Here is a 15,684-nt window from a genome sequence, read left to right on the forward strand (position 1 = left end):
CATGGTGCTGCAGACCTCTCCTGACCCGCCCGCTGCTCCCCTCAGCAGTGTACTTCATGGAACTTTCTGTTCTGCTCCTCACTCTGTCTCTGGTGAAGCCTCTCACCATCCCTGCAACTCTGGCTTGTACCCCAGTTCTGTATGCATAAATAAGTAAATCTTTAAAAAAAGTAAGGATGTTTCATATTAAATATCACAAGTTTAGTATGAGAATATCCTAAACCTGTGCGACACATAATCAATAAAATGTTACCTTCCGAACTTGTAGTGACATTGTTTTTACCCATGTCTTGCTCATCTTCACATTCTTAACTGAGCATAAGTCGAGTCAAAGAATCCAAAACCTGCTGACTAATACACCATGGGGAAAAAAGCTAATCGATTTTATACACTTTCCAAAATCTGACCCTAATGACCTGCATTTGCTCACTCCTTGCAGATGTTGAGCGTCGCCGCATTTACGACATTGTCAACGTCCTAGAGAGTTTGCACATGGTGAGCCGCCTTGCCAAAAACAGGTACACTTGGCACGGGCGACATAATCTCAACAAAACCCTGGGGACTCTGAAAAGCGTCGGGGAGGAGAACAAGTACGCTGAGCAGATCATGATGATCAAAAAGAAAGAATATGAACAAGAGTTTGACTTTAGTAAGAGTTACGCTATAGAGGATCACATCATCAAGTCCAGTACCGGCCAGAATGGACACCCAGACATGTGTTTTGTTGAACTCCCTGGAATGGAATTTCGGGCAGGTGAGATGGGATTGAAAAGCGGGGCAGCCCTGTGCTTCTGTTGGGCAAGGGAAGAGTTTCCTCTTAGAACACCGTGCTAAAGCTCCCCCTGCCGCCTTCGCGTTCAAATGCTGCCATTGTCCACTGCACGTCAGGTGGTGGTATTTTTAGCCTAGTTACTTAAGTCACTTGTCCCTTTATGAATTTTAACTCTCTAATCCTCATCCTTCCCCAAAGCTTCTGTAAACAGCCGCAAAGACAAGTCCTTAAGAGTGATGAGCCAGAAATTTGTGATGCTGTTTTTGGTGTCAACGCCTCAAATAGTAAGCCTAGAAATTGCTGCCAAGATTTTAATTGGGGAGGACCATGTGGAAGATTTGGATAAAAGCAAGTTTAAAAGTAAGTGTCACGTCTCATTGGACTTTGGCCTAGTCTTAAAATAGCAGGAAGTGATTTCCAGTTACCTTTGCTATTTAAAGAGCTCTCTATGCCTTTGTAGTGTCACCTCACCCCAAAAGCGTTGTTCATACTGCTTTAGCTAATTTTCACAGATATATAGGAATTATGTATACATATAACACTTTAGCTTCTGAACAGTTCCTTAAAAGTTTCCTCAGTTGATACATAACATTGTCTCAATACACCCCTGGAATCCCTGGTGTCCCCCACCAGCAATGAATTGCAAAGTTGCACTGGCTCCAGCTCTCAAAATCCTATCACTGACTCATTTGAGCATATGAACAATTCTTTCAAAATTGTTCCTGAAGTGTCCTGCAGCCATTTTGGAAGAACCTGGTTAGCCAGAACATCTGCTTGAAGTTGGGGAAGGACCTGGCCTCCATAATAGAATTTGGGTATTCTACGAAGAGTAGACAAGGGGTGTGGAAGAAGTATTCAGCACATGGGCAGTGACCTGCTGCATGCCCACCTCCCCGGGGGTATTAACAGACCTCCACATAGAATGTGATGCTAACCTGAGCCCAGGGTGTCTGGTAAGGAGGAGCCGCCCGAGGCAATAGCAGAGGCTGAGTGGTGCCAGTAGCTGTCATGGTGTCTCCCGTCCCTGTAAGTTTTGCTAGTCCTGTAGAAGGATATTCAAACATCCCGGTTGATAGTATCTCTATAAAGACAAAATTAAGTAGAGTAGAGGCAGTAATGCTGCCAGTTGGCTTGGGAGCTCTGCAGTCTCAGAAAACACACTGACGCCTGCTCTTCTGAGCCTCCAGGCTGCACTGAGCTCTCCATTTCACTGGTTAGTCACAGCCATGGAAACGATCCCAGGAACTGCAGATGTGCAATTTGCTGGATTCACAGGGAATTCAGAACCTTCTATCACAGCTTGATTTGTAATTTTGAGCTGGCAAGCCGGAAGTCAAGGCAGACTTGTTGTAACAGAATTTTCTGTATGTTAAGATCTGTGGGGTCAACAAATCTATGCTTTGTGTGTTATACAAGTACAATAGAAACACTTACAAATTCTGTGGGGGTATAGATTTTCCATGCTTATATTAAATGAATCTTATAAACTGTCACCAACAGGAAAGGAATGCATTTGTCATGGATGCTTTCTATTTGTTCATAAAATTCTTCTGAATCTTCATTAGAACATGTCCAGCAATGGTGGCTTTTTATTAAAGATATGTAATATTGCCCTGTAGGGCGATCTCATGTCATTTTTCAATTTTTTGTAACATGTGCTTTGTCGTTTTAAAATTCAGTATGTACAGTGCCTGAGTCTTTTCAATATTTCAGGCTATTTCTTTGTGTTAATTAAAGCAGCCTGGCTGACATGGGTGGTTAGGATCCTCTTCGAATATACATGAAATTCTTATGAAGCAGAGTCCTTTGATCCTTCATTATTTCATTAAGTGGTACATGTACTTTTTTTTTCCCCCAGCCAAAATTAGGCGGTTGTATGATATAGCTAATGTTCTGAGTAGTCTGGATCTTATCAAGAAAGTTCATGTCACGGAGGAAAGGGGGCGAAAACCTGCCTTTAAATGGACAGGCCCAGAAATCAGTCCAAATTCCAGTGGTATGTATTTGTTTTCTCTCCTTTGCTCTATTATTTTGAATTTATGCATATTTGGAGACAGTCTCACTTTCCTACCCACACCTCACGTGGAAAGAACTTATATTAAGTGGCTAGAAAGACAATTTGAAATGAGCGCCAATGTGGAAGTTGCGGCCACTGGCTCCATCAGTAACCCAAGGTCTGTAACCACCTCTCAGCAGTGGCTAAGAGACAGAATCTGGACTTAAAGGATTTTAAGAAGTTGAAAACCATAAAGTGCCTATGTTATCATTATGCCACTAGGTGACTTTAGCAGCCTGTGCACATCAAGAATATGGAATGCATTCGCGCCAGTACCAATTTTCCAGTCTTCAGCTCAGCCTTGGGGTTTTCATACTTTACATTCCTTTGCAGCTCCACCCACAGAAGTATTAGAAAGTGGCAAGAACGTGGGCCAGAGGCAGAGGAAGACTTAGGTTACAGTGTTAGATCAGCCACTATTACTAGCTGTGTAGCCTTAGACAAGTTACTTCTCCAAGGCTGTTTCTTCACCTGCAAAATGGGGAGGATGATGGTATCTTTGGACAGTGACTGCTTATGGATGCAATCTCAGAGAGAGGTCATTGGGTGAGGGGATTTAGAGTGCAGGCGCTGAGGTCAGACTGACCAGGTTCACATCCCAGGCCCACCTTCCTCTAGTTGGAGAGCCATGAGTTGGTAGCTGCATGGGGAAGTTCTCCTTCCATGAAAAGTTTCTACCTGATGGAGTTGTTGAGGGTGTCTTAGTCTTCAGATTGCTAGAACAGGATGCCATAGAAGTTGCTGACAGACACCAGAAGCATATATCTCATAGTTCTGGAGGGTGGGAAATTCAAGATCAAGGTGCCAGCAGATTCAGAATCTGATGAGAATCCACTATCTAGACAGCTCTGAGGGGTCTCTTGTAAGAACACTATCCTTGTTCAGGAAAGCTCTACTCTTAGGATCCAGGCACTTCCCCACCGCCATATTAAGTTTCAACATAGGAATTTGGAGCATACACAAATATGCAATCATAGTAGTGAGGGTTACCATATTTCATCAGAGTCAGATGCCCAAATGTTTTGATATTAATAAGAAAGGAAAACCAGTAGCAAGTACCATTACATTATTCAACACTACTGGTACAAAAGGAAGTAAATATCTTAGCTGTTAAGTTGTGGAATATTAGCTCAGTATTCATTTAGTAAAACAAACAAGGTTTTGAATGTAAAGCCCTTAAAATAGGGTCCATATGTCATGTTCTGTAACTGTGTTGTTACTTTAATTCCTAAAATCATTGTAGAATGACTCTTTAAAATCCCCAAATAAAGATGACCAACCTGTGTGCTAACACGCGGCCCTATTCTATTTCAGCTCTCAGCCCGGTAACCCCATTGGCCCCCTCTGATTTAGAAGGGAGGCGGTCTTCAAAAGAGAACTGTGCCAAAAACCTCTTTTCCACACGTGGGAAACCAAACTTTACCCGACACCCATCTCTTATCAAACTGGTGAAGAGCATAGAAAGTGATCGGAGAAAGATAAATTCTGCTCCCAGTAGCCCTATCAGAACCAACAAAGGTAGGTTTTCAATAATCGCAGGGCTCTGCTGGAAGAATTGCCTTTTCATCTGGCGATTTTTTTACTTGCTTCATCCCAGCGGTACTTGTTAGCGAATTATTTCAATGTCTATATACTCTAACCCTCTTGAAACCTAGCTTATATGAATTAAAGGACAAAAATTAATTCATGTGGTTTATCCTTTAATTGCTGGAGGGAGAGGGGGGACGGGCAGTGCCTGTTTTCTATTCCTTTGACTTCAGCAGTGTTCATCTGTGATCATGTATTCTTTTGCTATGACCAAGTGTTCCCCCACCCCTTACTATCTTTCAGCTGAGAGTTCTCAGAATCCTACACCCTTTCCAAGTAAAATGGATCAACTTGCAGCTATTTGCAAAATGCAGCTAGAAGAGCAATCAAGGTAGGTTAGCAACACTCTTTAGCAACAGAACGAATAGGATTCTTTTATGTAAGGAAAGACCAGGCCTTAGAAACTGGTGAGATAATCTCTTCATGACTTCATACATAATCATTACAGAAACGCTGCTAGTTTCATAAAAACATGACTTCGATCTTAAAGTGACAAAACATGTAGACTAAAGTGTGTTTCCTTCGTGTCAAATTTGAATCTTATCTTTTAGTGAACCCAGAAAGAAGGTGAAAGGACAGCTGGCAAGATCTGAGCACTGCAAACCCGTGGCCCCTCTGGACACCCCAGTGAATGCTGAGCTGGAGCTGACGGCACCGCCCCTCATCCAGCCCCTGGGGGTGGTCCCCCTGATCCCTAGTCCACTGTCATCTGCAGTGCCTGTGATCCTACCTCAGGCCCCTTCGGGCCCGTCCTACGCTATCTACTTGCAGCCTGCCCAAGCCCAAACCATCACGCCACCCCACGGCCTGAGCCCAACTGTTTGCCTCACACCCCCTTCGAAAGCTGTGAGATCACAAGACTCGGCAGATGCCCCCAGTGAGAAGGGTACCAGTGATGCCCCAAAGGCCAGTGTCCCCACCAGGCCTGGAGGTGTGCTGCCGGGACCTGAGAGACCAAGTGCGAAGAACCAAGACAGGGAGCCAGCTGGAGAAAGAGGCTTAAAGAGGGCAAGCATGCTTCAGGACAGTAGTTTGAAAAAGAAATTTAAAGAGGATCTAAAAGGACTTGAAAATGTCTCCACGGTAAGTAGAACCCTGAACTGTGACAAAGCTTTAGGAATCCCCCAATCGATTAAAGCAGAATTTGGAGGCTTTTGAAATTTACCAAAGCAAAGAGCAGTCTCTCAGAAGACAAGAACTGTTTCTTATATCCCACAGTCCAAACAAGGCCCTAGACAGTTGATCTCCTGAGTGGGATGACGGCAGGGACATTTTTAACCTTTGGAGAAAGGGATTATTTGCTCTTTTTAAAAGCACTGTAGGAGGTTGTCCCTAAGTCTATTTCTTCATCATGTACTGCAAACACCTGTCATGAGATTCTTAAATAATTTACAAGCAGACGTAACCCTGAATGAATGGACAGATACGAAGGGTTCTTACAAGTCTGGCTTTCTGAGTCATTACCTAATGTTTGATATCATGTAACTGGCGTCTCTCACTTAGAAGGATAAATTGTTGCCCTAGTTACTATTTTCTACCTAAAATCTAAACCCAAATCTCCATTGTGTAGAAATAGAAAATCAAATATTGGCAATTTGTAAGTATATTTGACACACTGATTATGGAATTTCTTCTTAGGAGGAGTTTGGTTCAGGAAGGAATGGACATTTCTAGAATGCCTACCCCAATACCAGACATCAGAAGTATCAAGCAATTTTATATACTTTCTCTCAGTTTCCTCCCAAAAGACAATTACTTACAAAAAACAGTATCACTAATTAATACCACTAAACCTGGAAGTTGAAATTAATCTCTCCTTTTGTCCCTGCTGTTAACTTAAGCTATTTACCTTGCCACGTTTTATTTTCTACATCTCCAAAGACTTTGTTCCACCAGTTTTTCCTGATCATCTGCAGCGTGTAAAGCACAGTGCTCAGGTTCAAGTCACACCCAGCACTTGCCCTTGGTTCTTGAGAACTTACCCCAGGGCCGTACTGCTGTTTGTGTGAGGGTGAATGAATTTATTCCACGATTACATTCAAAGCAGCTTGTCATCTTTTTGAGGGGCTTATGATTAAAGCAGCTTTAGAGTATCCTCGCTTCCTTGAGGATGGCCTTGTGATAACTCTGAAACATATATTATCTTAGTGTAGTATCATTTTGCATTTAATATACAAGCTAGGGAGAAAATCACAAGCTTTGCCTTGATTCAGTTTTCTAGGAGGTCCATAATCTGTTAGGGCCACTGGATGTGATTTAATAATGGTCTCCTGTTGCTCACTTAGTTATTCAGGATTCGGGTTTTCAGTGGATAGCTTTTCCACATTCTCTGCTTCTCTTTTCATCTCTATGACTTCATTTTGACCACTTCTTTTTAGCATAGACCCAGCAGAACAAAGACAATGAAAGATTCATGTGTTGACTCACTGAAACATTTGCTGAGAACTACACTTCTGGGGGTAAATAGAAGATAGTATACAAGTAAATATAGGAAGGAGTGGATGGTAACAACTGTTGTGAAAATAATATAGAATGCTGTAACAGGAAAAGGTATAAAAGAATTTGTGTGGTTTTTTCATTCTCTAAGCTAGCTCTAAGCTTTCCTTGATGAATTTCTATTGTAGGTCAAAAGATTTTGTGATGAATATGGTTTGTAGAAAATTGAAAAAATATAATTTGGATATTGTAGGTTCCCAGAAGATTTGGAAGAGTTGAGCCAGAATAACTTCTACCAATAAGAGAAAATGTTTAAAGATAACGAAAAACAGCTAGTTATAAAAATGCCTAAATCTGCCCTTTAAAAATTCTGTATGTCTGCAAATCTAAGGAAGCTGCTTGTAAAGATACAGCACCAAACCTCTCCAAACCAAAATTCCAAGCTGGTGGTACATTTTTAGCACTGAAGACCTTGATTTCACTGGCTCCCGGGAAAAGATTGGATCTCCCAGATCAAAGTGTAGGCTATGTTTTGACAGTGGAGGAAAGAAAGTTCTGCAAGAAGATGAAAGGAGGGGCCCTAGTTTACAAGAGTTGCTTTAGCTTTGGCCAGTGCTGCTCATCGTAAGGCTAAAGCAGACTTTTCAGTTTAGCCGCCCATGGAAGCTTCTTTGGGAAAGTCCAGTGTGTGCAGGCATGGCAGTGCTGTGTATGGCCTCACACTCAGGTCTTTCCCACTTGGGAAAGGGGAAAGCTTTTTGCTCCATGGCATAAGAACAGATGAGTTCTCTTCTTTGTCTTTGTCCCCAGCCCTTTGGCTTAGGTATTATAAAAGTGTTTGCTTAGTATCAACCAAACCAAAAGTACTAGGGGAATAAATATGTAATTGTGTAATGCCTTTCTTCCAAATAGGGGTCAGCAGACGTTTTCTGGAATGGACTAGACAGTATATAGCTCTGACCGAGCAGGCCATATGGTCTCTGTTGCAACTATCAACTCCACTGTTGTGACATGACAGGGAAGTAGCCGCAGACAGGACTAAATGAGTGGACAGGGCTGTGTTCAGTGACAACTTTCTTGGAGAAAAAACACAGCCAAAAGGCTGCATTTCGAGCTACAGTGTGGCAACCCCCTTTCTCTAAATTAACTTTTCTCCCACTGTCCTCCTGGAAGAGTGGTGCCACTAAAAAGTTAGCCGTCGATAATCTGGAAAATAGTACGTTGGGTGCTGTTGGGTACTTGGAGATCTGTGATGCTTGCCGTGATGAAAGTCTCAAATTCACTTTCCCTTGCTGGGTTAGCATTTTCCAAACATACTTGACCACGACTGTAGGGTTGAAATCTCGTGGGATTAGGGCCTCAGTTACTCTGGAAGGTACCATTTTACGTATATCGGAAAGAATGCACTAACAGCCAGCCCAGTGGTTGTCTCCCTGCTCCCAGTGCATTAAACTCTTCTCATAGAAATCTGAGGGCAGGACTTGAGATGTGGGTGAAGGTAACCCTGCCTCTCAGCAGGCCCTGTGCTATCTCTAAGATGCTTCAGAAGACCACAGATGGTATTGAAGAAGCACATGGTCTGTGTTATTCGGGACAAGTGTTAGAATGGAAGGGAGGGAGAGATACTGTCTTCAAGGAACTGTAGAGTTAGCCACCCACAGCCCACACCGCTGGAGGCTTTGGTTTGATGAGACAGACAAGCACCATGGGATATTAGTCCTTGACAGGGCCCACAGTCGTTTTTCTTCCTGTGTTTGTGTGTAAAATAAACCCTTCCTCTTTGTTTTCTAGACCTTGTTGCCATCAGGATACCTAATCCCTCTCACCCAGTGCTCATCCCTGGGGGCAGAGTCCATTTTATCTAGTAAAGAGAACTCAGGTACACTTTCCCCAAACCACAGGCTCTACAGCGCCCCAATCACAGGTGAGTGTCTGTAAAGCCTTATTCAAATGTGTGTCAGTCTCAAGTTCCCTTAAGCTTTTGTAAGCCTCTAGGACAAATGCCTGTGCTTTTAAAATATCTTCCCCCTCTTTTCTTCCCAGGTGTTATTCCAGTAACATCATCTGACCTCACTGCTGTGAATTTTCCCTCTTTTCATGTAACACCTTTGAAGCTCATGGTCTCACCAACTTCCATGGCAGCTGTTCCTGTCGGCAGCAGCCCGGCTCTGGCTTCGAACCAGCCCATTCCCATCCAGAACCCAAGCTCAGCCATTGTAAACTTCACTCTACAGCACTTGGGACTCATCTCCCCTAGTGTTCAGATGTCCACCAGTCCCGGGCCTGGAACTGTCCCCATGTCTCCAAGAATAGAGGGTCTTAGTGTCACACCAGAAAACACAGGCCCGCGGCAAGGCAGGGCCACCAGGTACGACTCACCAGTCCTAGGCCAGAACCAACCGAATGGACAAGCTGTAGCTGCTTCGGGAGCACAACAGGTGAGACCATTCCCACTTAATTGATTTCCTTCTGTGGATGTATCAGTATCAGTATCACAGGTATCAGTATCACAGGAGGTGACAGGCCTGTTCATCCTTCCAACGGGACTAAAGGCCCATCTTCCTTCCAAACCCAGAGGGGTGCCCAAGGAATTCACCTGATTGGGCTTGGGTTACCATGAGTATTTTCCCTCACCTTACCAAAGATAACTGAGAATGTAAAGCACATCAGGGCCACCCTAATCAATTTTGGGTCTCCTTCCTCCATGTGGCACAAGCTTCCAATCCAATCTTCCGGGCTGCTAAGCTTACCTCTATGTGTGGGTTTAACTTTTGTTTTCTGTTCCTCTTTCCCATCAGCCTGTTCCTGTTACACCTAAAGGGTCACAGTTAGTGGCCGAAAGCTTCTTCCGTACCCCAGGTGGACCACCAAAGCCAATCGGCTCACCTTGCATGGATTTCGATGGTGCTAAGAAGACCCCCGTAGGAACTCTCTTTGTCCCACAGCGAAAACTGGAAGTGTCGACTGAGGAGGTCCATTAGTTGACAGACTTGGCTTTGTTTACTCTTCTGAGGAGTTGTTTGACACCGAAGATGTACTCAGACTGTTTCATTTCAAAACAGACACTCGTTTCCTTACGTACATATGTAAATATGTACGTATATACATATATATATACACACCCACAAATACATATTTGTATAAAGCTAAGTTCAGTCTTCGATCCTACAAAATAAAAGTGAGATTTGAACTAAGAAGTATTAACTTCTAGGGAAGAAGAATTTATTTCAACTGTGCCTATATTATTATGCAAAGTAACTGTATTAAAGTTTACATACCTTTAAGTATGTGACAGCATTCTCTTAAACTTTGCACAAAGAAAACTCTGTGACATATAATGTGTTGTATTTTTAAATAGGAGAGTTATAAGTATATTTTTTGTAATTTCCTAATCCATTGTTGCTGCATCTGTCTTTTGTAAAGTGCAACAATCCTTAATCAAGTCTATGGAAAAAAATTATTTATAAAATGTATTTTTAATCATAAGTTGTTCAAATTAAAACTTTTCTAAATTGTACTTAAAATTTTCATTTGGCCAGCTTAAGGCACTCCGGGGAGAAGATGAAAACTTCCCTCACCTCAGAGGCCGTGTTGACAAGATGATGACACCTGAGTCTCCCTTAGATAGAATTTATACAATGTTCCTACACTCGTCCCCCCTTTGCCCTGAAATGACTCTGCTTTCACAAACATGAAAATAGCTTTGGACAGGCTGTTGCTTGGCCACTGGCACCAAGTCAAGTCCCAGGTGTTTTCTACCGCATCCTGAGGTCACTGTGCCTCAGAAGTTAAAGTGACAGGTCCAGGGTCACCCTGAGGGTAAGCAAGTAGCAGCCCACATCTGCCGGCTTCTGACCACTGCCCCTCACTCCAGGTGCGTCCCTAATGGCCCTAGTGGGACCCAAGCACACTGTCTCGTGGACACCTGAGGATTCACAAGGTTGCCCCATCAAATATGTTTTGTTAGCACAACCACGCAGCAAAGAGCAGATTTTCACACTACGACCCCTTTTCCTCCACACCACTAGAGAACTGAAAAGAAAAGCCGTTTTCTCCAAGGAAACCTTGTCTTTGCTCTTAGCCTACTTGAACATATGAAAGGTACGTGACAGAAGAAATGACTCCTGCCTTCAAGGGAATTATACTGAAGATGAGGAAGACAGTATGTACATATGAATCAATGAAAAAAAGCATTTCCATCCCTTTAACACAGAAAAGGCCAGTTGCAAAACAGTAGGTGAAAACAATGATACTGTTCAGGGGAGTCTACTAGATCTACTTGCTCACAGAAGAGTGAGAGAACACCAAGCCCCACAGTCACTGGGCTTCTGAGGAGGTGACCTCCTTACCTCCTTTCCCCTCCCTGTGGCTGATGATCAGGAGAGACTGGAGGCCCAGGTTGTATTCTGCCCATCCTCTTCAGGTCTCCAGGTGAAATCTAGGACTGAGGTTTGGAAAGATGCACAAGGAGAAAATTGTTAAGACTTCAAGAGAGCTCCAGGATTGACCCACTCAGTTACACAATTTCATAAGGTTTCCCCATGTGAGTACCTCCTGGTGGTCACACCCTTGGGTGATCCCACCCCTTATGGGTGGTTGGGGCCTGTGACTTCCTCACCAGCAGGTGGTGAAGTGTATGTGATTATGTGTACATGATTTTGTACCTGTCAAGTGGAGGCTCCTTGCTGATTTTGAGGAATCGGAGAGACCATATTGGCAAACTCACTGCAGCAAGGAACAGTGGGCAGCCTGCAGCCAAAAGCAAGAAACAAGTCAATCCTACCTATAGCCACAGGAACCAAATTCTCCCAACAACCTGAGCATACTTGCAAGTAGATGTCTTCCCCAGTTGAATCTCAGATGAGATTGCAGCCCTAACAGATACCCTCAGTTGCATCTCATGCTCTAAAGAGAGGACCCAAGTAAGCCATTCTTGGATTACCAACCCACAGATACTGAGATAACAGGTTGTCTGAATATGCTAAGTTTGTGATGATAGTATGATGCCACAATCCATAACAAATACAGCCACCATTAGACAGATGGTTATCACTCTTGAAATAGTAATAACCCACGAGTGTTCATAAATATATCCTTTTTGTCTTATGTCATTGATCTTATAGGTCTTCACAGAAGCAGACAGCACAGGGATGTGCTAATATTAAAGGCTTCCATAGGCACCACACTGTCCATTTGTTAATATGGAAGCAACTTTTAAAGATGCTAGGTCATATCACAGTGGTCATTATCTGGCCAGCGTGCAGTTTCTTTCCCCAAACTACCTCCTGCTTTCCTTTTAAGAAATTACTGAATCCACTGGGTCACACTGATGGCTCCACCCACCACATCTAGCAAGAGTGGACTTGTCATCCAGGCCAACCAATTTTTCTGGAATCTAATGTTCCATATCATTCTAGCAGCAATGGTCTTATCATACTGTTCACACTGCAAGACTTCCTGGGGTCCCTTCATCCCAGCCATTGGAAAGACCAGGGTACCTGCCTGTGCTCAAGCCTGATGTGCAGGTGTTCACAGTTTCTAGGGTCTTTGCTGTCCTGTTGATATATTTCCTTTGCTTAAAGTTGCTAATGATTTCTGCAGCTGGGAAACAGTATTGTTAATTGTTGGAAAGCCAAGCGTCAAGGCTTCCCAATTCCCAGACCAGTTAATTCTCTGATCCCAGACTTGGTGAAATCCAGCATGAATAAGAAAGCTGCAAGCAATGCTCATCTTGCCGGAAAACGCAAGGTCCTCACCTACATTGAATTGAATGTAAAGCCCAATTTAAAATAAATAATGGGCCCTCCCTGGTGGCCCAAGGGGTTAAAGCACTATGAAGCTACCCACAGCCACTGCAGCATGAGTTCAATCCCTGGCCAGGGAAGCTGACGCTTCAGACCTCTCCTACCCTGCCCTCTACTCCCCTCAGCAGTATATTTCAGTCGATCCACCTGTTCTGTACCCCACTTTGTCTCTGGTGAATCCTCACAACCCCCCGTAACTCTGGCCTGCACCCTAGTTCTTGTATGCATAAATAAATAAATCTTTAAAAAAAACTGAAATAAGAGATACAAGGAACCCAAGAAATAAAAACAATAGAATTTGATGCCAAAAAAACACATTTTTTTAAACCCAGATTTACAACATGTTCTCTCAGACTTGTCCTTTTCAAGTGATTAGTGTTCCTGTAGATAAAGGATAAAGAGATTTTCACAACTTAAGTAGATAAGCTGTCTGAGAATTCTATTAATTATATAGAAAAGTGTGGGTTGACTGCAGATTCTTTACAGCAATCACCGCTGACTGGTAGTTTAAAATTTGAAGGGCCTGTTTTAAAATAAGAGATAAGCTGGATGGAAAAGAGTCATTTTTGTAGGGGGAAGTATCAGCCTCTTAATCAACTTTTAAAGAAGTGGTTTTATACCTCATTACCCTCTTTGAGTGCATTTAGGTCAATTCCTTGCTCAATTGGCTCAGTAACAAAAAGGGGACTTGTCAAGATTGTCAACATTTTGTAGAAAAATAGAGGTGTAGGGAATTTACGATCAGTGTGCTCCAAGTCAAGGAAGTAATTACATTTTCTGAAAGGCTACAAGAGAGTCCACACTAGCCTGTGAGTTGGGTTGACACAGCCTACATGTATTTCAGAACACCACACTTAGGGCTCTCTCTTGCTAAAGCTGCCACACACTTTCAGATTGTGGTAAAACTAGCTGGTTCCAGATTGTGCAAGTTGAGCAAATGAGAAGAGTTTTGGAAGCAACACTTCCAAGGTGTGAAAATTATTTCTGTCTCAGACTCTGCCTATAGTCATCTATGCGATATCGTGTTGCTTAAGCCACAGAAACCTCTTCATGCTACAGGTGTGCTTTTGAGTTGACCAAAAGACCCCTTGACTTCTCAGATTGACAGCTTAGGAGCTCTGGTCCTCCTGCTCAAGATTTCCCTCCTTTAGCTCTTCCCACATCTGTGCAAGATCTTAGTCCTACAAGAAATCCCTTCCTTCAGAACTCATAGTTGTTCTTCCCTGATTCAACCCATGTTGTATAATACCATGTGGCACTTTTGAAAGAAAGTGCGGGTTAGGAGTACAGTTCCAGAGTTGACCAGGAGCTGCCCACTTCCCAGGACCCTCAGAATAGGAGAGACCAATGTTGGCACTTCACAACTTGTGGGTCATTTTGGTTTCCACTGTTTTCATAGCCACCAATCCTGGAGCTGAAACGTTTTTAGGTGAAAGTGCCCTTTATAAATTACCTGGAATTCATTCCCTGGCTCTGCAGCTCTCTGTTCCAGCCCAATTATTCCAGAAGACTGCATCCAAGATCTTACCTGACTTAGTTCAGTCAAAAACAAAATGCATGGTCTAAGAGCCGAAATCTGGTTTCCAGCTCCAATTCTGATGCCCTAACACACTTGACCACTTAGAGCTACTTTCTTCCATCACTATAGTGTGGACTCCTGGAGATGACTTCTGAGGATCCCTTAGAAAGAGAAAATTTAAACCAGGACATCCTAGCATGTAAACAGAAACTGCACTCAGCTGAAAGATTTTATCAAATATATGGGCAAGGGCTAATCCTAGGGAGGAAAGGAGGCTCTTAATGAAACCACTAATCCTCACACTTGAACATACCTGGTATTCCTCCTGACTAATACCACAAAAGCCGATTTAGAATTTATTACTGCTATTATTGCAAGAAGTTGCATTTTCCACAAAACTAATCTTACTCTCCTGCCTGTTTTACTGTCTTGGCCTGTCAGTTCTATATTTTTTAGTCTGCTCTGTGACATTGTTTGAGATGACCTTTGCCATGTAGTCCCCTAATATTCAACTGCTATCCAGGGATGGATCTTAAACATGACATGCTAAGTGAAAGAAACATGATTCAAAGATTGCATGCGGTGTAAATGTATTTACATGGTATTCTGGAATAGGTTAAGCCATACACCTAGAGAACAGATAAATGGCTGCCCGTGTTTAGGAATGAGGATGGATTTGACTACAAAGAGGCAGAACAAAAGAATACTTTGGGGGTGATGAAATGGCTTTGTGTCTTGCTTGTAGGATGGTTCTATGGGCATGCATCTGTCAAAATTCAAAAGAATGTGCAATAAAAAGTACATACATTTTAAAGTAATTTTTTAATTGTTCTTGTAATAACTCCATTCAGGTTATTTCCAGATTCTGCTCGAAGCTTTCCTGTGATGGGGAATTTGCTCTTCCAGAAATCGCTGTGCCTATTATTGCAGAATTCCTCAATCACCATGGGAATGGGTTACAGCTTGCCACGATATTAAACATCTCAGCTCTCAGGCTGAAGGGCATCATGAACTATTCTTTTCCATGGTGGGCTGCATAAGTTCTTTCTTTTGCTTACATTGCCATAACATGAAAAAATGCACCCAAAGATTTCTTTTTTTTTTTTTTAAGATTTATTTATTTATTCATACAGAACTGGGGTACAGGCCAGAGATGCAGAGAGTGAAAGGATTCACCAGGAACAGAGTGGGGAGCAGAACAGGCAAATCGACGAAGTACACTGCTGAGGGGAGCAGCAGGCGAGTCAGGAGAGGTCTGCCGCACCCTGTGGATCTCCTCTGGGGCAGGGGGCGATTGAACTCATGCAGAAGTGGCTTAAGCTTCTTAGTGCAGTACTTTAACCCACTGCGCCACCAGGGAGGGCCCAGATTTCTTGTACTTTGATACAGTATCAGCCTATCTGTGATGGTTATTACCATAAGTGTTTTTCTTTTTCTTGAGATAATTTTTCTCCCTCATATATATTGATAGTTTATCAATTATTTGAATACTTGCAATATATTTTCATAT

The 15,684-nt window shown here is 42.9% G+C and overlaps 1 protein-coding gene across 1 annotated transcript in view; it reads left to right on the forward strand.

Moving 5' to 3' along the window:
* The window catches only part of E2F8 (E2F transcription factor 8), a 15,922-nt gene extending 5,867 nt beyond the window's left edge, over nucleotides 1–10,055 (forward strand). The window contains exons 5-13 of the mRNA XM_004682987.2: nucleotides 440–754; nucleotides 971–1,132; nucleotides 2,631–2,768; nucleotides 4,143–4,346; nucleotides 4,659–4,746; nucleotides 4,967–5,498; nucleotides 8,643–8,775; nucleotides 8,895–9,289; nucleotides 9,650–10,055. Of these exons, the coding sequence (XP_004683044.1) occupies nucleotides 440–754; nucleotides 971–1,132; nucleotides 2,631–2,768; nucleotides 4,143–4,346; nucleotides 4,659–4,746; nucleotides 4,967–5,498; nucleotides 8,643–8,775; nucleotides 8,895–9,289; nucleotides 9,650–9,832 (2,150 nt within the window). The 3' untranslated portion in view covers nucleotides 9,833–10,055. The remainder of the gene's footprint in view (nucleotides 1–439; nucleotides 755–970; nucleotides 1,133–2,630; nucleotides 2,769–4,142; nucleotides 4,347–4,658; nucleotides 4,747–4,966; nucleotides 5,499–8,642; nucleotides 8,776–8,894; nucleotides 9,290–9,649) is intronic.
* Nucleotides 10,056–15,684: the final 5,629 nt, after the last annotated feature.

The sequence above is a fragment of the Condylura cristata genome, unplaced genomic scaffold (genome assembly GCF_000260355.1).
Source record: "Condylura cristata isolate star-nosed mole 26May11 unplaced genomic scaffold, ConCri1.0 scaffold00015, whole genome shotgun sequence".
NCBI classification, from domain to species: Eukaryota; Metazoa; Chordata; class Mammalia; order Eulipotyphla; family Talpidae; genus Condylura; species Condylura cristata.